Raw genomic sequence first — 24,558 nt, forward strand, 5'->3', positions numbered from 1 at the left:
GGGAAGAGGGACAGGAAGTGAAGGAGGGTCAATGAGGAACTCATTGAAAAGGTGGCATTTGAGAAATGACCTGAAGAAAATGAGGGAGTAAGACTTTACGTTATTAGAAGAGTATTCTAGGCACAGAGAGCAGCAAATGCAACCATCCTGAGGCAGGAGCACTCTGGCACATCTGAGGAGCTGCCTGGAGTGAGACTACATAATAGGAGGTGGTTAGAGGGAGCTAGGGGCCAGGCGGTCAATTGCCTTAGAAGTCATTACAAGGACTTTGGCTATTTTTTGTCAATTGGGAAACTATTAGCAGGTTTTGAACAAAGTGACCTAATCTGGCTTATGTTTTAACAGGATCCTTTTGCTGCTATATTGAGAAAGTACTATAAGAAAGCAATGTGGCAGCAGAGTCCAATTAGCAGGTTGTTGATGACCATTTGGGCTATGTGTAGCCATGGAGCTGGGTGAGGCAATAGGATGTTATGAATGTGAAGTGTGAGAGAGAGGAGATGAGGGTGACTCCAAAGTCACTGGCCTGAACAAATGGAAGAATGACCTGCTCTTGATTGAAACAGAGAAAACTATGAGGGCAGGGTTAGTTTTGATAGAAGAGGGTAGAGGAGGGGTTATCAGAATCTCATTTTCAGACCTGCCAAGTTTGAAATGGTCTTAGATATTAAGTGGAGATGAGATAGAGGCCCAGGATGGAGGCCTAAAATTGGAACTTATCTATATATATACTGAGGGGACAGAGAAGATTACCAAGAGAGTGAGCACAGATACTGAAGAGAATATGCGTGTCCAAGAATTGAGATGAAAAGCAACCAAAAAAAAAAAAAAAATTCAGATCTGTGAGAATGAGAAATGTGGTAAACAGGAAGTATAAGAGAAAGGATTCTAAGAGACTGGTCAACTCTGTTTAATGCTGCTAACAGGTCAAACAAATTAGTTCTAGAAAGTAACCACTGACTTAGTTGTAGTGAAGGTCATTAAGGAATTTGATAGAAACAGTTTTAATGGATCAAAGGTTGGGGTAATCTGATTGGAAAGATTCAAGCGGGAGGTAAGAAATTGGAGACAAAAACTATTAATAACTCTTTTAAGTAGAAAGAGAAAGAAAGGGGACATGGCTCTGGCCAGCCTGATGAGGCAGGATTGTTGTAGGGTCTGCTGACAATCACACGAGCATGAGCATTAGCTGTGCATAGAGTTGTGACCTCAAATGACCTTGCATAGGCTAGACATATAGATTTTTGAAATGTTTGTCATTGATACATTCATGCTAAAAAGAGAAATATTAATGAAGCCAGCTCCCTTAATATACAAATATTCTTCCCTTTTTGAGCTCTTATTTTATGTCCAACATTTTCTCCAGATTCTTCTTTGAAAGTTAGTTTTTAACTGTATCATTCAGGACTCCTACACTATGATTCTTTGTTTGCACGTCAGTCTCCCGTCCTGGCCTAAGTTTCTTGAGAAGGCCCATATTCTATTTTTCTTTACATATCCATCTCATAGCCCAGTTCCTGGCACATGGCGGACACTCCATTTACGTTTTTTGAATGAATGAGTGACTTTTATGTCCCATATTGTCATATGATGTGTTTGAGGTCAAGTCAGTGTCTTCCTAAAGTTTGCTATTAATTTCCAAATAGAAATTGTGCTTGGTCATTTTGTTTCCCATAGAGTTCCTGTGGAGCAGACATAGTGAGGACGGGCTCTCTGAAGCTCAGTAGCACATCCATTGGGAACTCATCTTTGAAAAGGACAAAGCGAAAGGCACCTTCCCCACCCTCCCAAATACCCCTGCATCAAAGTGATGAAAGCCACGTGACTGGTAATGTTACTTTTCCCATTAACATTACATTTATATTGTGTTTTGTTTAATATAGACAGTAGAAATGGTATGTTATAAATCAAGTCTTTTTATTAACAATAATAGTTAAACTTAGGCTTTTAGTTAAGTTTAATAATAACACTTAGTCCCTGATTATTCTCACTTAACTACCTTTTAAAAATCTGAAACATGACAAAATGAAATGAAAGGATTGTGCAGCTCCATTATCCTAATGAGTATGTGACGATTTGTAAATCTGTTCAGAAAGATGCAGCCATTCAGGAATGACTACATGTAGGAATGGAAATCTAAGTAGGTTAGTAAAATGGCTGTCTCTTTCGGAATTATATAAAAGTAAGCTACTAAGGAATTGTTTCTTTTGTGAGTGTGACTTGTTTCCAATTTGTGCTGCTTCTGTGTTCTAGCCCTGCGGTCAGTGCCTGCAGTTCCTACGGACAGTGTTTCAGAAGCAAGCTCTCCTGAGGGGCTGCCCAGCCCAGGTGGGTATTCACCTTTACTCCATATCATGGAATTAAGGTGAAGGATCTTTTATGACAATTGAGGAATGAATTGGGTATAATGTTCTGTATATGAAAGGGATACAGATGCTTTGCCTCCTTTTCCCAGATTTTATATTATGAAATGAAAATATTTTTCCCTGGGGTTAGGGCATGAAATAAGCACACTCAAAATTTTAGGTCTGGTTCCTTGAGTCAGTTCCCTACAAGGTCTCCTGATTTTTCCTATGTAATGTCAGGTAATAAGTTATCAATCTCCTTTCCAAAAATAATGACGTATCTTGGTGTGTTCAGAAGAAAACTTACATGAAGATGTAAAGCGCCATTCTTTTTGTAATTCAATTGGTCATCTATTTTCAGTTAAAACATAGTTCAGTCTTTTCTTTAAAAAAAATTTTTTTACTCTTTATTGTTGATAAAACACCATTCTTCATGCAACTGTCCTAAGTATGAATTTAACATGCAAAGTGTTCAAATCTAATGGTAAAAACTTGTTATTATGAAATATTTTTATTATATGTTCTCATTTCAGATTCCCAATAAATGAAATTCAGGTAAAAATAAAATAATTCAAGCTGATTCTGTTTCCTAATATTTTTTAATAAAAGCTACTTATTAGTAGCTATTATAAAAATGAGTATGATAAAATTTCTTTATCCTTAGACTTAATTTAAAGTGAAATACAAATGCATATGATGAGCTAATGATGTATAATCAAAAATAGAATATTATTATGCCAGTAGGATAATTTGATAGGTATGAAAATTGCTTAATATAACCTTACCTAGTTTTTACAATTCATAGTCACAAATATAGGGAGAACTCAGAAGCACCCAAATATTCCTAAATCTTTTATATTTAGATGATATATAGGAGTTGGAATTTTGACACATCTTACACAAAAAAATTCTCCTCTCCTCTCTAATTAAAAGTATTACCGTTAGATACCTAATAATGATTTTTCCTAACTTTTACCCAAAATGATGTTAATGATATCATTTATTTCAAAAAGGAAATTTATTACATTATATCACATAATATAAGTGAAATAACAAAATTCGGAAGTATTAGAAGAAAAGGTATAATTGCTATTCAAACTTTGCTTGATATCTATTTCTCTTCCTTTTTTTTTTTTTTCTTTTACCTCTTCTTGTTTAATGCATGGGTAATTGTGAGCTAACAAATCTGATTCCTTCCGAAATACTTCTTGGTCTCTGCCTGCCTTAACTCTTGTCTAAGTGCCATTTCCACAGATTTTCCTTCTTTGGCAGAAGCCTCACTTGGCCCTGGGCTCCCCAGTCATGAACAGTGCACTGTGCCCAAAGGGGCAGACGACATCTCTCTCTTGGAGTGCCCTGAAACGCCCGAGGCAGCCGCAGCATCTCTGACATGTAGGTGACCGGGCCTTTCTTGAGATGTAAGATGAATGAAATCAGTGGTTCTGCAGCATTTCAGTTTCTCTTCTATTTGGCTTTCTTCTTCTGTGGTGAACTATTTGAACTTTATTACTTAACTATAAAAAATACATGTTTTTCTTTCTTGAAATTCTCTTTTGTTACCTAGGCATGGCTTATTTTCTATAGGATTGCTTTTGATTGGGATTTTTATTTTTAAAATGTTGGAATTATTTTGTGACCAGTGGCAAAACTTTATAGTTGGGTAATACTTGAATGTTATAAATATTTTCTCAATTTTTCAGTGACTCGGAAAGAGTCCTTATCACCTCAAACTGGTTATTTAAAATTAGTATATTATCATACACTGCTTATAGGAATGTACAGACGTGTGGCCAGTTTGGAAAATAGTTTGGCAAGTTTTTGTTTGTTTGTTTTAAATAAAATTTAAGCATTTGTTTTCTGTATGACCCAGCAATCGCACTCCTAGCTATTTTCTCAAGAAAAATGAAAACTTATGTGTACACACAAACTTCCTTGTAAACTATTATAGAATTTTTATTTATGATTGCCAAAAGCAGGAAACAATTCAGTGTCCCTAAACTGATGAATAAAAATAACTGGTTGGTCCATACATCGGAATACTAACACCTATCTGTAAATAGGAATTAATAACTAATTCATGCAACAACATGGATGAATCTCAAATGTATTATGTTAAATGACGGAAGCCAGATTAAATGGCTAGATGCTGTATGGTTTCATTGACATACTGTCTGGACATAGGAATAATGATTACCAGGGATTGGGATTAGGGAGTGCAGTTGATCACAAAGAACATGGATTGTTTTGTGTGGGGTTTTTTAATCCTCACCCAAGGATATGTTTTTATTGGTTTTTAGGGAGAGAGGAAAGAAGAGAGAAAGAAACATTGATGTGAGAGAGAAATATTGATTGGTTGCCTCCCATATGCACCCCAACCAGGGATTGAACCCACAACCTAGGTATGTGCCTGACCAGGAATTGAACCTGCAACCTTCTGATGTATGGGGTGATGTGCCAACCAACCGAGCCACCAGACCAAGTTCAAGGCAGGGGGATTTTGGAGGTTGATGGAATTGTTCTAAATCTTGATTGTGCCAGTGGTCATACAACTATATATCTCTATCAAAACTGGATATTCCAACATATATTCCAAAAGTGGTGAATTTTTTAAAAATATGTTTTATTGTTTTTTTTACAGAGAGGAAGGGTGAGGGATAGAGAGTTAGAAACATTGATGAGAGAGAAACATCGATCAGCTGCCTCCTGCACACTCCGTACTGGGTATGTGCCCGCAACCAAGGTACATGCCCTTGACCGGAATCGCACCTGGGACCCTTGAGTCTGCAGGCCAACGCTCCATCCATTGAGCCAGGGCTCCAAAAGTGATGAATTTTACTGAATGTAAATTTTACCTCAGTTTTTAAAAATGAAAAAGAAAACAACTCTGCCTGGCAACAACTACAATAATGTCTGGCCTAGTTGGCACTTTTTTTTATGAGTAAATTTTAAAACAGCAACTCACCAGGCTAGATTTAATGTAATATAATTCTACTAGAGGCCCGATGCATGAAATTCATGCAAGAGTAGGCCTTCCTTCCCCCAGCTGCCGGCACCGGCTTCCCTCCAGCACCCAGGACCAGGCTTCCCTCTCAGCCCCAGCTTTGTCCAGAAGGTCGTCCAGAAGGATGTTTGGAAGGATGGCTGGTCTAATTATCATATTATGCTTTTATTATTGTAGATTTTATCAAAAAGAGGTATTTGTCAGATAACTTTGCCATTTTAATCATCTCCAGGAAAAACATACTAGGATCCTAAAAGTATTAGAGAAATTTTAAGCTTTAGTAACTTAGAAGTAAAATACTACAAACTTAGAAAATCATCTTCTGAAAGTTAATACTTACATTTCATTTAATGTACTATATTTTGTGAGTTTTAAATAATTTTAAATATTTTATTTTTCAATTTTGTTATCTAATTGAGAAGGATTGGAAAACTTAAAAAACTATTTGAACTATATAAAGCTAAGTAAGTAAAAAAGAAATGTCAATAATCACACTTTTAGGTTATGTTTTTATAGTATTTTAACATTTATATTTTGGATGTTGTTAAATCTTAAATCTTCACCAAGAATTTGAGCACTGTTGTTTCCACGTGAATATTCTTCCTCTATAACTTTTGGAGCTGAAATATGATAGTTGTGATGAAACGTTTGTGAAAATTATTCATCTTTCACAGCCCTTAACCCATTTTTTTTGTAGTCCTCAAATATAGCCATCATATAAGTCTATTAACCCATACAAAAACAAACTTGATTTAATACTTTTTAAAGCTTGAGGAAATTTGTACTAGCTAATCAACCAACTGTGAAAGCTATTTTGGATTAGAATTTTTAAAAGGAATCAGACTTTTCTATGACATTTAATAAAAGTAAGTCTAAGTAACTATTTAGAATTATATGTTTGAGATAATCTGATTATATGTTAACATAATTATTCATCATTAGAAAAGTATTCCACTATTAGTTTTGAACCATAATTTAAGAGTCTAGCTAATTTTTGTTTTAAAAATTCCTTCTTTGCCAGGATTGTATAGCATGAGTGAGGCAAATTAATATTTAGGATTCTATCTTCATTTCTTTGTAGCTGGAGTATGCTCTGATTACAGTCTTGAGGAGATAGAAGAAAAAGAAGAACTGAGTGAAGTGCCTAAAGATGAGGCTGAAAATATTTCTGGGAAGTCACAAGATATTCCTTTTGGACCTACTGATATAATAAATACACTGAAAAGTGATCCTGACTCAGCCCTTGGCAGTGATACTGGAGAGTCCTCACAAAACTCCAAAGAAGAAAAACAAGAAACTAGAAACACAGTTGGACAGTAAGTAGTCTATGTGCCAGAAAGGTGGTGGTGGTTTGTTTAATTAATACTAATCTTCTGGAATATAGATCTGATATTTTAAATGCAAAGTATCGCTTACATGCAACTGTTTGTAACTTAAATCAAATTCAGAAGTTCTAGTATCTCTGTGTCAAATAAACCCATGACATGTAGTTAATTTATATGACTCAAAAATAAAAGTTTTATTTATTTGTATTGTATGTAGTTTACCTATTACCTATTTAACCTAAATGAAACATTTAATTTTCAGTTTTGTGAAATGCTCCTTAAAGATTTTTACTGACTGGTATATAAAACAATTCTACGTATTAGAGTATGATAATCAATTACCAATATTATTTTTATAGTCAACTTTATGATACAAAGATTGCATTTGCCACTTGATCCTAGGAATTGAAAACTATAGTACAGTTCACTTTCATTTTGTTAAAAATGCCATACCATGAATAAAGATGAAGTTGATTAGACAAAAATAAACCATCTTCGTTAAAGTTTTGCTATAATTTGCATGGGATTACCTCCAAATAAAACTCTTCTATCACCAATAAACTCCAGTGAGGTCAGTCCACATTCTGACTTGCCAGAAGTGAACCATGTCATATTATGCTCAGTGAAAAGTCAGTCAGATAAAGACAAAATGCCATATGATTTCACTTATATGTATAATCTAAAGAACAAAATAAATAAGCAAAACAGAAATAGCTTCATTGATACAGAGGACAGACTGACCGCTGTCAGAGGGAAAGGTGTTGGGGGACTGGATGAAAAAAGATGAAGGGATTGAGAAGTATAGATTGGAAGTTAAAAAATAATTTGTAGGGATGTAAAGTATAGCATAGGAAACATCCTATATAATAAAAGGCTAATATGCAAATCAACCAAATGGCAGAATGACCAGTTGCTATGATGCATACTGACCACCAGGGGGCAGACACTCAAGGCAGGAGCTGCCCCCTGGTGGTCAGTGCATTCCCACATGGGGAGCGCTGCTCAGCCAGAAGCTGGGCTCAAGGACCCCTCCGCAATGCTAAGGACCCCTCGGGGGATGTCCGTCGAGGGGTCCCGGACTGCAAGAGGACTCACACCAGGCTGAGGGTCACTCCTCAACCCCCCACCAGTGCACGAATGTTGTGCACCAGGCCTCTAGTAGTCAATAAGATTGCAGTAACTACATATGCTGCCAGGTGGGAACTGGAAATATTGAGGGGAAACACTTTGTAAAGTATAGGATTGTCTAACCACTATGTTGTACACCTGAAAGTAATAATACAAAATAATATTGAATATAAACTGTAATTGACAAATAAAATTTGACCATGCCAGATGCAAGATTAAAATGTTTCATTTATATCCCTTTTCTTTAAAAAACAAATAGTAATGACAAAAAGACATTGTTTTGGGGGAAAGTATACATTTTACAAGGTGTTTACATCTTTCTTTGTAATAGGGCCCCCCAAATGCTGCTTACATAGCAGCATTTCTCCTCAGTTGCATTTTTTTCTTTGATATTAAATTTTCAGTATTTGGCTTAAAAAGATGATTATTTTAGTCCATCTTTCTTTGGAAATTATTGCCTGTTTTCTCATTGTGCGTGCGTGCGTGCGTGCGTGTGTGTGTTTGAATAGTTTCGATATATAACATACAATATCATTTTTGCAGAGAACCACACTTGATGGTATATAATCCAAGAAATGAAGAGAGGGTAGTTGACAATGTAAGAAACTTGAAGTCATTGGGCCCAAGTCAAGGGAATGGTGAGTTCTAAAAACACTAATAGCCAACACTTTCATAGCACTTATTATGTGCCAAGGGCCATTCTTAACTCTTTATATATATTAACTCATTTAATCTTGTATGTTAACTCATTTATGAGCATTATTATCTTTAGTCCCATTTTATAGATGATTGAACCACAAAGATATTATGTAACTTACTTGAAGTACCACAATTATTTAGTGGTGGGCCTCAGATTTGAACTCAGGTGATATTACTCCAGAGTCTGCTTTTAACTGCCATGTGTACCCCTTTTGTCCTTGTGGTTAAATGTTAGAGGCTACCTGATCTAGAGCTTAAAGATGTATACTCTATGCATACTTGTGATCTATTTCTCTTTTTTCCTACATGTTGGTTAATTTAAATATATATGTTTCCGATTCATTTTCCTCATGGTCTACCATCCCAAGATACAATACTGAGTATTTTTTTAATAATGTCCCCATTTTTTTTTTACTCAATTCAGTTTTTTGCGATGTGGTAGTAGCATTTCTATTGAGAAATCATGATTTTAAAGCTCCTTCCTTATTCTTAAAATGATAATCAAATTAAATATGTTTTGCTAAATTTTGGCATCAAGTTAGTGGTAGGGTCACAGGTACACTTCTGAAATAATACTTACTGGTATTTGCACTTGATTTTTTGCAATGACCTTTGTCTACTCTAGGTGCTTTTTCAAATAAATAAATTCTGTTGTCCTTACAGTAGTTTTATTCTGTTTTCCTCTTTTATTTTTTTCCCTATCCTGCATACTTATATAAATCATCTTTTCATCAGGTCATAGATATTGATGTCAGTTTTTAGTAGGGGAGGATAATACAAAATAAACATTGTCCTTCTACTGACTATTCTTGAAAAAAAGTGGCCTGTCCATTCATTGACACTTGGTTAGCATCATAATCAGGTATTTTTTTTATGATGGACTGGGCAATACATTCAGTTATGATTCTAAGTGTCCAGGCCTGACAATCATTTGGAATAATCATGAAATTTTTGTTTGAAATTCAGTTAGACGATGGAAAAGTAGGTATAACCCACCAAAAAAGAAAAAAGTGAAAAATAGAAATTTGGATTTCTAAGTCAATAAATTAGAGTTTGTTATAGGGATTTCATTTAAAATATATTTTTAGGTTGATGTACCTTCCTTTGGAAAGTGTTTCTATTGCGTAACTGGGATATATTTCTATTCAGTGGAAAATGAGAAATAAGAGAAGGAAATACATTTAGGCCAAGGACCATTTCTTATATATTTCTTATATATCACTAGAGGCCTGGTGCATGAAAGTTGTGCACTGGGGGTAGGGGCGGGGGGTCCCTCAGCCCAGCCTGCACCCTCTTGCAGTCCAGGACCCCCCGGAGGATGTCTGTCTGCCAGCAGTGAGACATCCCTCTCGCAATCTGGGACTCCTTGCTCCTTAGCCCTGCCACGGAGGTGGGAGAGGCTCCTGCCACCGCCACTGCGCTCACCAGCCGTGAGTCTGGCTTCTGGCTGAGTGGTGCTCCCCCTGTGGGAGTGCACTGACCACCAGGGGGCAGCTCCTGTATTGAGCGTCTGCCCCCTGGCAGTCAGTGTGCATCATAGCGACCGGTAGTTCTGATTGTTCCACCATAATGGTCGCTTAGGCTTTTATTATATAGATTTGCTAGTGCCAAGGACCATTTCTTATATACTTCGGTGCTCATAGCAGCATTGAGAGGAGTACTTTTCATGCAGATATTAAATATACTTATGAGCCAAATAAATGAGAGCAAAGGCCTATATGTGCCTCTTCCATGGTTCCTAATCACATGTGCTTAATTTTGTAAATCACAAAAGCTAATAATTATTTATCATTGAGAAAAGTCATTCATGTAGAAAATACATATTCTTATAATTAGTTGCATTTTATTTGGGGAGAATAAAAATGAAAATTATATATTTAATATGGTAACCTTGCAGCATAATATAAGATGTAACTACGATGACCAACAAATTATACAGTTAGGCAGGCTTTAAAAGCATGATATTTTGAAAAATTGTTAGTATACAAATTTACCTGGCAACATTATTTTTTTGCCTGCATTTTTTTTTCTTCCCTTTTTTCTTTTTTAACGGAGGAACTAGTTTAAATATCTCATGACACCTTAGGCAGTGAAATTGATGTTTACCATATACATGAAAGTGAGTGATGATAAAACTATAGAGAAATACTTGATATCCTTTCACAGTTTGGCTCCCAAGGCTCACATTTCACTTGTGCTGAAAGAGGAGGCCTCTGAGGATTTTGAAGATGGGGGCTAGTTGGTCATTCAGGAGAAGTGATTCTTCTGGGCATTTGAATAGAGGAGCACAGTATATAACTCAAGCATGTTGCTCAGTACTAGACACATGGTGCATACTCATAAACCCGTGTTTCTTTTCAGATGTCTCATTCCATCTCTTTGCCATCATGTATTTGGCTGACAACTGTTGCTTTGTTGATGTAGACACTGGCAAATGATTTTTGTTTTTAGGAAGTCTGAATTAGAATTAAGAGGGAAAGTAGTACAGGGGAGAGGGGGGCTGTTTTTTCTATTTGAACTCTGAGAAGAATAGGTTGTTTTTTCCCCCAAATGAAAAAAACCACATGATCATTTTTATGTAGTGAAATCACTTGTATTATGACTCAAAATACAGTCCCTTTCAGTGAGGACACTTAGTTAACAACTCAGCCAATGTTGATTGTGTTTTTACTGTAACTCTGAAAGATAATGTTTCTGCTGTCTGCCTTATTTAAAACTGATAACATTTGCTGGGGTTGCTTCCCCTTAATGTTATGTATAAAATAATAAATGACAGAAGAGAATTGAAATGGAAAAACATAAAGAATAAAAAATATATTTTGAATTTGTCAATTTCTTTTGTCATTCTTAACAATGACTGTGATATGAAATCTTTACTTATAAGAAGAAACATAGCAATGTCCTATGGAGTGCTTGCTCTGGGCAATATCCTATCCTAATAAGCATGTTACATAAATGATAGAGAAAATATATAGTTGACTCCTAAACAACATGGGTTTGAGCTCCATGGGTCCACTTATATACATATTTTTTTCAATAATATATCAAAGTATATTCCCTTCCTTATGATTTTCTTAATAACACTTTCTTTTCTCTAGCCTACTTTATTTTAAGAATACCATGTATAATGCATATAACATACAAAATATGAATTAGTCCATTGTTTAGGGTATCAGTAAAGCTTCTAGTCAGCAGAAGGCTATTAAGTTTCTGGGGAGTCAAAAGTTATATCTGGATTTTTAATTGTGTAGAGAACTCAGTGTCCCTACCCCCTGTATCCTTCAAGGGTCAACTGTAATACATACTTTCACGTTTTTACATCTGAGCAAACTGAGGCTCAAAGGGTTAAGTAATAAGTTGTGATCACAGAGGTTATAATTAGTCAAGCCCGCTTACAGATGGGTTCCAGACTCGGGTCTCCATGACACCAAAGCCCATGCTGTTTTCATTAAATGCAACTACCTGATTTTGTGTAATGAGTGAGCTGACAATTTTAAACCGACCTAATTTAGTTTGGGGAAGCAAGCATTGCAAACGGAAGTTTTTCTACTTTTTCTTCCCAATACTTGATGATTTTTTCTTTTTCTCTCAGTAGATCAAAATGAAATAACTGTCACTTCAAGGAATACGGAAGATCATATGAAAGACGGAGTGAGGAGAACAGAAATCAATGGAGGAGGTGTTGCCAAAAATAACAATGTGGACATGGAAGTTGACAGACTTCAGGCACATAAAACTGAAACTGCTAGACGTGACAAGGAAAATCATCCAGCTGCTTCATCAGAACCAGGCCCAACACCGAATCAACCCAGTGCAGAAAAGACAAAAATGCAAGATGCAGCAATTCAGGCAACTCCTTCCTGCAACAGTTTTGATGGGAATCACCGACATCATCATTTGTCCGACTTCAAAGTTGATGAAAGTGTGCAAACTGCAAGTAACAACAAATCAACTCAACATTCGTCTTTAAGTCCACAAGGTTCCGTGGATACCTCAAGAGAATTCAGGAGACAGGGCCCTCTCACTGTACATTCAGAAGATCAGCTCACCATGAAAGCTCCACTGTATGCACATGGTAATGATGCTCCTGTAGATGAGATTAATAAAAACTCAACGGCTTCTTATATGAAGAATTATCCACTCTACAGACAAGACTACAATCCCAAGCCAAAACCTTCCAATGAAATTACAAGAGACTATATACCCAAAATTGGGATGACTACTTATAAAATAGTGCCGCCCAAGTCCCTGGACATAGTAAAAGATGGGGAAACAGAAACCTTAGGGTATGAAGATGATCAAGACAGACATTCTTTAGGGAAAAAGCACATGCATGAGAATGTGAAAGAAACTGCAATGCAGACAGAAGATTTTGTTATTTCTGAAAGTCCAAAGGAGCCACAGCTAGACCTTAAACCCAAGCCTGCCCTGAGATCAGAGCATAAGGGGCACAGTGTGGCGGGCGTGCCCCACAGCCCCGCGGCAGATCCTCTGAAACCCACGCCCAGAATGACGAGAGACACTGGCACGGCTCCTTTTGCGCCAAACTTGGAAGATATAAACAATATATTAGAGTCAAGACTTAAATCTCGGGTTTCAAATCCCCAGGCCAAACCAAGTTCCTTTTTTTTGCAAATGCAAAAAAGAGCTTCGGGTCAGTACGTGACATCTGCAGCCGCCAAGAGTGTCCACGCTGCCCCTAGCCCTGCTCCACCGGAGCTCCCGAAGAAGGAGGCGGAAAGGGATCCGATGCCTCCTCCAGAGCAAACTCCTTCTCCCTCCAGTAAGTCAGCTCGCTCGCCTCCGCAGCCCCACGTTAAAGACGCTGATGGTGGCCTCAGCAGTCAGAAGCCTCCTGTAACCTCTCCTCCTCCCCCTGTGGCTCCCAAACCTGTTTCTCTTCCCACAAGTCAGTTGGCAGCACTAAACCTGAAGACTCTGACAACGTTCGGTGCCCCTCGACCTTACTCGAGCTCGGCGCCTTCGCCCTTCGCCCTGGCTGTAGTGAAACGGTCTCAGTCTTTCAGCAAAGTACGCACCGAGTCCTGCAGTGAGGGTGCCTCTGCGCCAGCTCCCAGTGACGCGGAGGAAGGGAAAAGTCCTGCTGTGGATACACCTGTGGACGTCCCACAACTCGCTGTGAGTAATAAGGTAAATTTTACCTTTTTAAAAAGAAGGGGTTCTTGTACAGCATGTTGATATGTTTGTGTATTAAGTCTGAATTCATATTAATCTATTATCAAACAACCTGCTGTAGAAAAAAAAAAGTTTAATACATAGAATCTGATATTTACTCTCAGAATTACTATCTATAATAATAAAAGCATAATATGTTAATTAGACCAGACGTCCTGTCCTTCCGCATGACCTTCCAGACGAAGCCGGGCCATGAGGGAAGCCCGGGTCCCGGGTGCCAGAGGAAAGCTGGTGCTTGCAGCCGGGGGAAGGAAGGCCTACTCTTGCATGAATTTCGTGCATCGGGCCTCTAGTAATTCATATAATTTGATTGGGTATAAGGCCAACATATAATTATATTCTCAGCAAATATTTTAATTTAAAGTTTCTTTGCTCCTACATTTGTATAGTGTGCTAGTTTATAGTTCTGACTCTATTTCCCTGGGTTTTGCTTATCTTAATTTGTTTATAACTTTCTGGATGTTCTGGTTTACTTTATTTTTTTTCTCCAATTCTACATAATTGCAAAAATAGTTTTAATTATATAGAAATATAGCCTGGCGGGCATGGCTCAGTGGTTGAGCATGGACCTATGAACTAGGAAGTCACGGTTGGATTCCTGGTCAGGGCACATGCCCAGGTTGCAGCCTGATCCCCAGTATGGGACGTGCAAGAGGCAGCTGATCCATGATTATCTCTCATCATAGATGTTTCTGTCTCTCTTCCTCTTCCTTCCTCTCTGAAATCAATAAAAATATATTTAATATATATATTTAAGTAAACAGTATCAAAGCCTAGGTAAAATAACCAAGCATCTCTCAGCTATGTATTTTCTATAATATACACTTAACCTCAGCTTATTAGATATCTTTACATATAAATAATTTAAAACCAGAGTTTAAATATGCCATTTTCTTAATTTCCTATCTTGTTAATTCAGTGTCAGCTTTTCCAGTTATGTGTATGTTGATCAAAATATCATTCAACTACTATGTAACCTTAATAATTTACAAAAAGAGGGAGTATTTGTTGACTTTAGTGTTTGTTCAACTGTTACAATTTGCCAGATTCATATAGTCAAAGGAGAGGATGAAATTCACAGAATGAGTTATGATATTCCCCACACAATTTTTAAAAAATACTTTGTGTACTTTTACTCTGATCATGTTTAAAGAATACTTCCATATTTGTGTGACAGTTCCAGATGTATTTTATACAAATTTTTCAAACATTCCGAGAGTAACAGAACTTTAACCATATTGCCCAGTAAAGATTTTTCCATAATTTCAATGCAGTATTTATCTTGAAGAATATTTCTTCATTTCACATTTATGTTTATTACTTTGATATAATTTCAGGAAGAGATATATGATGTGAGATTAATTCTTTACTTGGGAATAAAGCCTGTGTTTTTTCTTAGAATGGAATACCTTTCCTAAACAACAGAAGCTTGATTTGGAAAATACAGTCTTTGAGCCACTGCCTGAGCTCTGTTTAACTCATCATTTGTAAAGATATTTATTTGGCAGTTTGAAAAAGACATATTTAAAATTTTTTGATAATAGTTGCCAGTTGAATTAGTTACTAAATATTCATTTCTAAGAAGTTGAATTAAAATTTTAATTCTTAGAAGTTCCTATTATTTAGTTTTAGTCCCATGGGAAAAATAAAGAAAACATGGCCATCTCTAGTCCTTCTAACTTCCAGAAACAAAACATGCCATTACAGGTAGCATAATCATTAACATTTTATTATTAGATGATATGTTGCTAGTTTCAACCAGTGTGAATTTGCCAATATTTGTCTATTTTGAACCATCAAAAATAATAATTTCACAACCTAATATGTTGGAACTGTGAAAATGGGTTCTTTTTTAGTCTGTGGAATATTTATTTTTAAAATTCATTTGGCTCTCTTAGGCAACTTCGTTGGAGAAATCAGCCTTATTTGTCTCAAGGACAGTAAAATTACCCTTTGTTCGTGAAACAAAGAGAGGTACCACTTTTCTGCCTTAGCACCCTCCCTATTCAAGAGAAGGGAAATTAATGCCCTCTTTCCAGCTGAGCTCTGGTAGCTGAGAAGATTCAGTGGGTGAGGAAATAGAGCTATGTCTAGGAAACCAATGTGGCAAATGGTGAATCCTAAAGCACTATTGATGAAGAAAAAAAAAATGTTGAAAAATTGCCCATTTTTCACTTGGTATTCATATAAATTTTTTGCATTTATTGTTTTAGGAAAATAACTCTGCACATAGTGAGCGGAATTCCCAAATACCATCTCCAACTGACTGCCCACCGTTCACTCTTAAGAGGCAAAGTTCTCTAACATTCCAAAGCTCTGACCCCGAAGAGTTCCGACAGAGTCTGCTGACTGCAATCCGTTCTGGAGAGGCTGCTGCCAAATTGAAAAGGGTAAGTTTTCTTTATCAGATGGGTGACAGTGGATTTCTTTTCAACACTGTCAGACTAATAGGGGAAATTGTTTCCTGCATTTAAACTTGAATACATAAGATGTCAGAAGTTACTCTTTTGTGTCAGGGGTCATTTTTGAAGTAAAGTCTGAGAGAGTCCGGAGTCTTACACATACTTTAAAATATGTCAAGTCTGTTTTCCATAACATGGACCAGGTGCACAACATATCTTTTGCTCATTATTATGTAAGTAGATATAGAAAGTACCTGGACTCTTATTTTAAGAAATTGTTTGCCCGCCTGGCCAGCTCAGCTCAATGGTTGAGCATGGACCTATGAACCCGGAGGTCACAGTTTGATTCCCGGTCGGGGCATATGCCCAGGTTACAGGCTCGATCCCCAGTAGCGGGCGTGCAGGAGGCAGCTGATCAATAATTCTCTCTCATCATTGACATTTCTTTTTCTCTCTCCCTCTCCCTGTCTCTCTGAAATAAATAAAATTATATTTTTTAAAAAAGAAAGAAATTGTTAGTTCAACAGGAAAGATTATTTCGGAAAGATGATTCCCCTGTATTCCAGAGAATCTGCACTAGTGATAGTAACCTGCACTAGTTTCAGTTATGGTTACTAGGGTAATCAAGTTAGTACCACATATGGGATTAGAATCAGTGGTTCTAATCAGTGGTTCGAATCTAGTGGTTCTCAACCTTCCTAATGCTGCGACCCTTTAATACAGTTCCTCATGTTGTGGCGACCCCCAATTTCATTGTTACAAATTGAACATAATTAAAGCATAGTGATTAATCACAAAAACAATATGTAATTATATATATGTTTTCTGATGGTCTTAGGCGACCCCTGTGAAAGGGTCGTTCGACCCCCCCAAAGGGGTCGTGACCCTCAGGTTGAGAACCGCTGGATTAGATGAAAGTGCCGAAGGGGGGAGAGAGTTTTTATAGGTCAAACCAAAAAATGTAGAGAAAACCTAGAGAACTGAGATAAGACCTAATGTAGATATTCAAGTCCTAATAATGCTCCGCTAGAATTGTTCAGCTCCCCTGTACTGAGGTGTAGGAGAGCTTCGGGAATGGGGCAGATACCAAACAACTGTCACAGGGAATCACTGCAGGTGAGTTTACTCCCTCTGTCACCCTCATCCACTGAAGGAGGACATGGATGTCCGGCTGGTGTTGCTCAGTGGTTGAGTGAAGACCTATGAACCAGAAGGTCACGGTTAGATTCCTGGTCAGGGCACTTGCCTGGGTTGTGGGCTCTATCCCCGAGTAGAGGGCATGCAGGAGGCAGCCAATCTATGATTCTCTTTCATCTTTGATGTTTCTATCTCTCCCTCTCCCTTCTTCTCTAAAATCAATAAAATATATATATATATTTTTAAAAAAGGACATGGAGGAGCCTAAGCCTGGCATCATCACTTGGACTTCCCAAAGGCTATAGTCTCCCTAAATGTCTTTCTTATTCTCTCTTTAATCGTCTTGATTGCAAATTCCTCAACACCCCAAACAAGAAAAAAATCATTATTCCACTGAATCCGTAGGCATTTTATTTTGTAAATTCCTTCTCTAATCGTTTTAGAAGCTATTTAGAGAAGATTAAGAGACTTGATTAAAACACCGAGCTCGATAGAAATGAAATCTGCAAAGCAATAGGAATGCTGCAAAGATGGAGAGAAAAGGGAAGAAATCTTGGGCACACCTCCTTGGCAGGCCTTGCCTACTCTGGCCATTTCCTCAGTGTGTGTGTTTCAGAGGAGCTGTGAGCGACAGCCATTCGGCTGGAGGGCTTGGTGCTCCCATCTGGGCACACTTGGAGATAAGGCAAAATGTTGTGTGCTGTCAGGAGTGGAGGAAACGTGAAGGAGTAAATCAGGGAATTAAGGTGGAATTTTTTAGAGTGTTTGTAGGCTGAATTTAGGTGCCAGACAGCAAACATTTGGTAGAGCTTTACATATTAAAATTGGTAGTTCACCAGGTGACATTTGAATTTTTGTGGGGACATATACCCCTATTAAATCACATATTCTCATTTATGAAAATATTTCCATTTTTATCTTGTAAATTAAGAATGTATTTCAGATATATCCTTTCCAAATCTAAAGCCTTCTCAATTCAATAAATTTGACAAGCATGTTTTAAGCACATAGGTGTCAAACATTGTACTGGATACTTGGAAGACAAAAATGAGTCAAATGAAGCCTCTGCCTTCTGGGTGTTCACTGCCTGGGTCTGAGAAACAGTGATACATCAGGCCCACAGGAGAACCAAGTAACTACACAGGAGATAATTGCAGTGTGTTTCCACTAAGCCAGTGGATATATCAATCAGTGTCAATGAACTAAGTGTAGAAAACAGTGCATTAAGGTGGAGATGCCTTTTAGCTCAACAGAATTGCACAGGCAAGCAGCTGTTTGCTTGGTGTGTTATGAGCCCTGATTTGGCAATCTCTTCACATATAAAACTCTCATTGCTTCCAGAATGAGCTGGATGTGAATCAACAGAGAGAACAGGCCCAAAATGATGATGCTATCTATAATTGTCTCCTGTATATAACTCATTAAGTTCTATTGAGCCTAAATTTTATCTGTCTCAGTAGATTATGGGTAGCTCTGAGTCTACATACGTAACGCCAGCTCTTAAATTTTGTATAATGAAAATGTCTTACATAATCCATTTTATTCTACTAAGAATGGACACCAGGTCTAGTAAAGTTCACAGTATCCACACTTCACAATCAGCTTCCACTTCATGATCACTTCTAGTTATATATGCTAAAACTATGTGTGTACCAGGACTCTCATATAAGAATATGCTTGGAATTTTGTTTGTAAAAGTTTCCAAGAAATATAGCCTTACTATCCAGAAATAGTAGAATGAATAGTAGTATATTCAAAGCGCGGACTATCATATAGCAATAATTGGACAAAATATAGCTAAATATGACAGTATAGATACCTATGAAATTTGTAGTTTGACAGCACGCAACACTAAATTATGTTCTTTAGTGATACATGGTAGGTGGCAATTATTTTTAAAGTCAAGGAAATAATTATAAAAATCCTGATAGTGGTTATTTCAGAGGGAAAGCCAAGGGGCTGTTAGGGGCTCATTGGAGCACAGGCACACAATTTAAGAGGGAACCAAATAACTAAGTAGTCAAGATGAATATTATCTTAAAGCAGTATTTTTTAAATGTCCAAATTAATGCAAAATCCATGATGAATAAAATGTCAGAATGTTAAGTAAAGACAGGGTTAGCAGGGAGGTGGAGGTGTTCTCTCTCTTGACCTGGGTGGTGGGTTAGATACATGTTTGTGCTTGTTCCCATTGGGCTCTTCTGTAAATGTATTCTATTTCAAAAAAATTGCCAAAGTTGGTATATGTGGGCACAAGAAGGCTCTAATTTCTTGTGATATTTGCTTAGTCCCATATTTCTGTCCTGTCTGAGATGTTTCTCCCGGTTTGTTTTAAATTCTAACATTTTTAAATAGAGCAGCAGTTCTAGTGCCAAATACAGTCCCTAGTGATTTTGACAGTAGGCTTAGATTGTTCATCAGAAAGTTGGCTCAGGGTTTGCCTTCCTTTTGGCACCCAAATGTTGCTTAATTCCAGGTGCCAACCTGCCTTATGGCTCTGGTTCATACCGAGCAATTAACCTTCATTATAATGGTTGGTTCACATTAGAACAATTGTTCGTTGATCGCTCTAGTGAGAATGTAGTCATGAGCATGCCATGTTTTTTTTTTTCCTGTTTCTTAAGGTTTTTGCCTTACTCCCACTTGACCCCCATGCAGCCACAGAAATTTCTCTTTAGATGCAGCATTAATAAATCTAGCTCAGTATTTTATAAAATGTGTTTGATATTTAGATTTGTATGTTAATCAGCAGATTGTTTTCAGAAAATAAAACAGATTAGGTAATTCATTATTGTTGACTTGAGCTGACACCAGAACTTCTTTGGCAGCTTTCAGATCCTGATAGTGCTTGAATTACTATTCCAGGTAGAAAATAGGGTTGTAAAAATAAAATCTGAAAATAAACTGACAAATGAGGCTTATTACTTGATATTAAGTATTTCCTCAGAATGTAAGTAAAACTTATCTTTGACTAGAAAGAAATCTGGAGTGAAGAAAAGAATGGAAACTTCATCCAGAATCATGCTGGCTTGTTTTGTTTATTTCATTGATTTGCTTTTGATTCATATTTCCTTAGTTTGAATTTGAACTATCAGGGGTTTCAGGTGGGTAGTTCTTTTCATATGTTTTTCAAGTAAAAATAAATGATAGTTTCATAATTAACTCTCTTTATGAGAATAAGAAAGCTATGTGAATATTCCTGAAATTTTTTTTAAACTTCAAGGGTAGGCAGTCAACTAGTACATACTCATCAGTAAATTCATTGCTCAAACATTAAGCAATATTTTTTACTTTATAAATGCGTGTAAAAAGTTACCATATTCCATTCAAGAAATATTCATTGTTTTATTCTGTGCCAGGCACTAAAACAAACATGAGTATAAAGTAGCATTAAAATAAAAAAGGTCTCTGACCCCACAGAATTTATAAAACAGAATTTTAATGATGTCTTCTCATGTTTGACAGTTCAGTAAACAAATTTTTAAATAATAAACAGAATACAGTTTCTTTCCCCAAAGTAAATGCTCTAGATAGATAGATTACAGTGTAATCTGTCATACCACATTTGTAGTATATAAACATATTTATTTTTTTTATAAAAATAAAATCTTCTATAAAGCATTCAAAAACATATATCTCTTTGAAGCTTTCCACCTTAATTTATATATATAATATATATATATATATATTATATATGTTATTCTTTTAAGACTACATAGTATTTGTGGATGAGTATAAGCTTAATTGCTCTTTATTGATGGACATTAACCTGGATCCTAGTTTTTCACTAACAATAGTACAACAATGACACCTTTTACTTGTAGATATTTGGAGCCATCAGTATGTTGTTTTAATGCTTAAGACAAATTCCTCTCTTGTACTTTACAAAGAATTATGTGAACAAGAATTACAAGAACAACTTTTACATACAGAGACTTTTTGGACCAAGGTTTCATAATGACAAGTCATTACCTGTGTGTTGGTTGTTGGCTCTACTTGGAAAGAAATCCTACATGAATACTAAACAGGGTGCGGACGATTTTTTCTTCCCTAGCGGCAACTTTTCTTGTTAGCTCTTTTATTTCAGGTGGGTAATGTCAGCCATTCTACTCCATCCTGGATTCATAAGAGAGTCAAGACAATTGACTAGTTCAGATGATCCTTTTTCACTTAGTGAAAAGCAACAAAGGAAGTACAAGGAAACCAAATTCAAACTAAATTTGCTAATTTTACTTTCCCTTTCACTAACTTATTTTGTTACTTAGCAGAATCGGTGGCCTTTTGTACTTCAAATCTCTTCTTGTGAGAAGGTGATAATGTTTGGTTATAAACCTAAACTAGTCAACTTATACTCTAGAGATAAACTATGTTTCTTAGAATACTACCATATTTGATGTATTTCAAAATAGTGTACCTATTTACTATTTAAAATCCAGATGATTTTTTTACATTTTTCTAAATAATATTGGAATTTCAGACTATTTCGTAAATTCTTGTTATAGTGTTTTTCATTCACTTACACTTTACAAATAGAAAACTTTTGGCATACAATTTTGGAACTTATGAGTTTATTTATTAAAAAAAGAACAAAGCAAAACAAAATCTTTTTATCCGGCAACTGTTTTAGTATAACAGTCATAAATTTGACTTTTTTAAGAAAGCATTTTAAAAACCAAAGCCCTTATTTTTTTTTCCTTATAAATAAGGGATACTTGTGAGGGGAACTTCAAGTTAATATATACCATCTATACAAAAATTGTAAAATTCTTTGCTTTGTGGAATTCCCTTTATTTTTGTACATTCTCCAGGGCACTTTTGAAGAGCCAGAATTAATCTAGCTAACAATGCTCTTTAACAGCTTGGCCTGCAGTCAGTTTGAGCTCTTGTCCTTTTGAGTTGATTTGGCAATCTTATAGAGAATAAGATGTGTTAGTTGGGTTATTTAACTTGTTTGTTGTGGAAATAACAACCCTTTCATTTTTAATTTCATGGTAGAGTGAACATTTATTCTTATTTGTCATTTATTACATAATAAATACTAAACGTTAGCATTTACAATTAAACAGGCGTTAAATGTAGTAATTGTTGAAAATTAGATAGCTGTCCCATTTTAAATTGACGGGTGTAAACTGTGTTTCTTTCTCTTAGGTTACTGTTCCATCAAATACAATATCTATGAATGGAAAGTCAAGACTCAGTCATTCCATGTCCCTTGATGCCCAGGACGGCCATTAAAGGTTGCCCTGACCTACTGCCCTTCACCTCCTCCACGTCACAGAGCAACTTCGTAATGGGGAATGTTAGCAAATATATATTCAGATGTACACTAATATATTATCTACAAAAGTGTAAGAGTTTATGCTGTGGCTTTTAATGCCAAAAGAAGAATTATCAGAATTTATAATTTATAATAATATTTTTTACCTTTTTTGCCTTAAGAGCTGAATATGCTACTTTAGAACTTTAAGACGAGGTGTTAATGACTTTCATTTTTTTTCAAATGAGAAATAGTCATGTTGTTGTTGGTTTTTGTTCCACTTACTTGTTGACACATTAGCTGCAATGTGACTTAGACAAAAGGATAAATTAAGAGTCATAGACATATTTGTATGATACGTGAATAACTAGACAAACCTAGAGCTGACATTGGCTGCCTCAGTGTCATGGTTTAATTGCAAATGTTATAAGTTATATTAAAGCCTATTTTGTGCTGAAAGTATGATCTAGAAAATGAATGATATTCAATAAGTATATTCAGTTCAACGGTTAATTTCAGTGATAAATCATTTAGTGTGCAACTCTTCTGTGTTCTTTGTGTAATTACAAAATCAGTGTCAAATTTATGGGGAGTACGTTATATTTTAATATTTTATTACCATAAAACACTTGGTTTTTTAATCTTTAGAACTTAAATTGCACAAGGTAAATTTTAAATATTTTCTGTATATAATTATGTTACTGTCACACAGATATTACACATTTTATGTGCCAGAAGCCTTAAAAATCTTCCTGTGAGAATGATATATTGTAACAGTTACTTCACATTTAATATGTAGAAAGGAATAGGAGTTAGTTTATGTCCATATTGGAAAACTTTAAAGACTACTTGGGGGTTCCAGAAATCTTAGTTTTAATTAAAGTAAAATGAAAAAAATAAAGTAATTATGTAGTTCAGATGCAAATATTCTAAATAATAATATATATTTACATTAAAGCTAAAACTGTTAAGCCATACGGTGCCTAATGTGTTTGCTTACAAGTGTTCTGGAGTCTAGACCTTGTTAATATTCTGTTCCTACTTTAAGAATTTAATTGCTCACTTATTTTAAAAGCTTTGTCAAACAAGCTGATGTTATGTTAGTTTTTCCTAAACTACTGAGATACCTGTCTCTTTGAAAAATGTGTTGATTTTCCCCCCCTGTTTAATAAAAGCAAGTTATATATTTGGGATGCTTTTTTTTTAATGCCGTTTGTGTCAACCAGCCTATTTGTGTACTTCACCTGATGAACACATACATCTCTATTAGCCAGTAAACAAACAAGTAAAGTAATACTACCATTTATTAGGGTTCCCAGGTCTACATGGAAGCCCAGGCTTTATAACTTAAATGCACTGTTCTCCACAGTGGCTGCACCAGTCTGTCTGTCCACCTGCAGTGCAGGAGGGTTCCCTTTTCTCCACATCCTCACCAGCACTTGTCATTTGTTGATGATAGCCATTCTGACAGGTGTGAGATGGTACCGCATTGTTGTTTTGATTTGCCTCTCTCGGATGATTAGTGACTTTGAGCATGTTTTCATATGTCTCTTGGCCTTTGGTATGTCCTCTTTCGAAAAGTGTCTATTTAGGTCCTTTGCCCATTTTTTGATTGGATTGTTTATCTTCCTTTTATTAAGCTGAATGAGTTCCCTGTAAATTTTAGAGATTAAACCCTTATCTGAGATAGCATTGGCAAATATGTTCTCCCATGTAGTGGGCCTTCTTGCTGTTTTGTTGATGGTTTCTTTTGCTGTGCAGAAGCTTTTTATTTTGATGTAGTCCCATTTGTTTATTTTCTCCTTAGTTTCCATTGCTCTAGGAGCTGTATCGGTAAAGATATTGCTATGACATGTGTCTAATATTTTGCTGCCTATGGAGTCTTGTAGGATTTTTATGGTTTCCCATCTTACATTTAAGTCCTTTATCCATTTTGAGCTTATTTTTGTGTATTGGTGTAAGTTGGTAATCTAGTTTCATTCTTTTTTTTGCATGGGATTCAGTCTTACATTAGAAAGATTATACACCATGACCAAATGGGATTTATTCTGGGGATGCAAGGATGGTA

General features: G+C 36.1%; 1 protein-coding gene across 5 annotated transcripts in view; it reads left to right on the plus strand.

The window, feature by feature from the left end:
- Nucleotides 1–23,679, plus strand: part of COBLL1 (cordon-bleu WH2 repeat protein like 1) — a 146,374-nt gene extending 122,695 nt beyond the window's left edge. For 2 of the 5 annotated variants that reach the window (XM_070422846.1, XM_070422850.1), the window contains 8 exons: nucleotides 1,678–1,828; nucleotides 2,254–2,328; nucleotides 3,618–3,737; nucleotides 6,428–6,662; nucleotides 8,343–8,437; nucleotides 12,094–13,649; nucleotides 15,908–16,084; nucleotides 22,382–23,679. In XM_070422846.1, coding sequence (XP_070278947.1) covers nucleotides 1,678–1,828; nucleotides 2,254–2,328; nucleotides 3,618–3,737; nucleotides 6,428–6,662; nucleotides 8,343–8,437; nucleotides 12,094–13,649; nucleotides 15,908–16,084; nucleotides 22,382–22,468 — 2,496 coding nt within the window. In that variant the 3' untranslated portion in view covers nucleotides 22,469–23,679. Of the gene's footprint in view, nucleotides 1–1,677; nucleotides 1,829–2,253; nucleotides 2,329–3,617; nucleotides 3,738–6,427; nucleotides 6,663–8,342; nucleotides 8,438–12,090; nucleotides 13,650–15,907; nucleotides 16,085–22,381 lie in introns of all 5 variants that reach the window. The other 3 variants (XM_070422848.1, XM_070422849.1, XM_070422847.1) reach the window with 2 other exon arrangements.
- The last annotated feature ends 879 nt before the right edge of the window (nucleotides 23,680–24,558 follow it).

The sequence above is a fragment of the Myotis yumanensis genome, unplaced genomic scaffold (assembly GCF_028538775.1).
Source record: "Myotis yumanensis isolate MYYU_CA2020_CCGP unplaced genomic scaffold, mMyoYum1.0.hap1 SCAF_8, whole genome shotgun sequence".
In the NCBI taxonomy this organism is placed as follows: Eukaryota; Metazoa; Chordata; class Mammalia; order Chiroptera; family Vespertilionidae; genus Myotis; species Myotis yumanensis.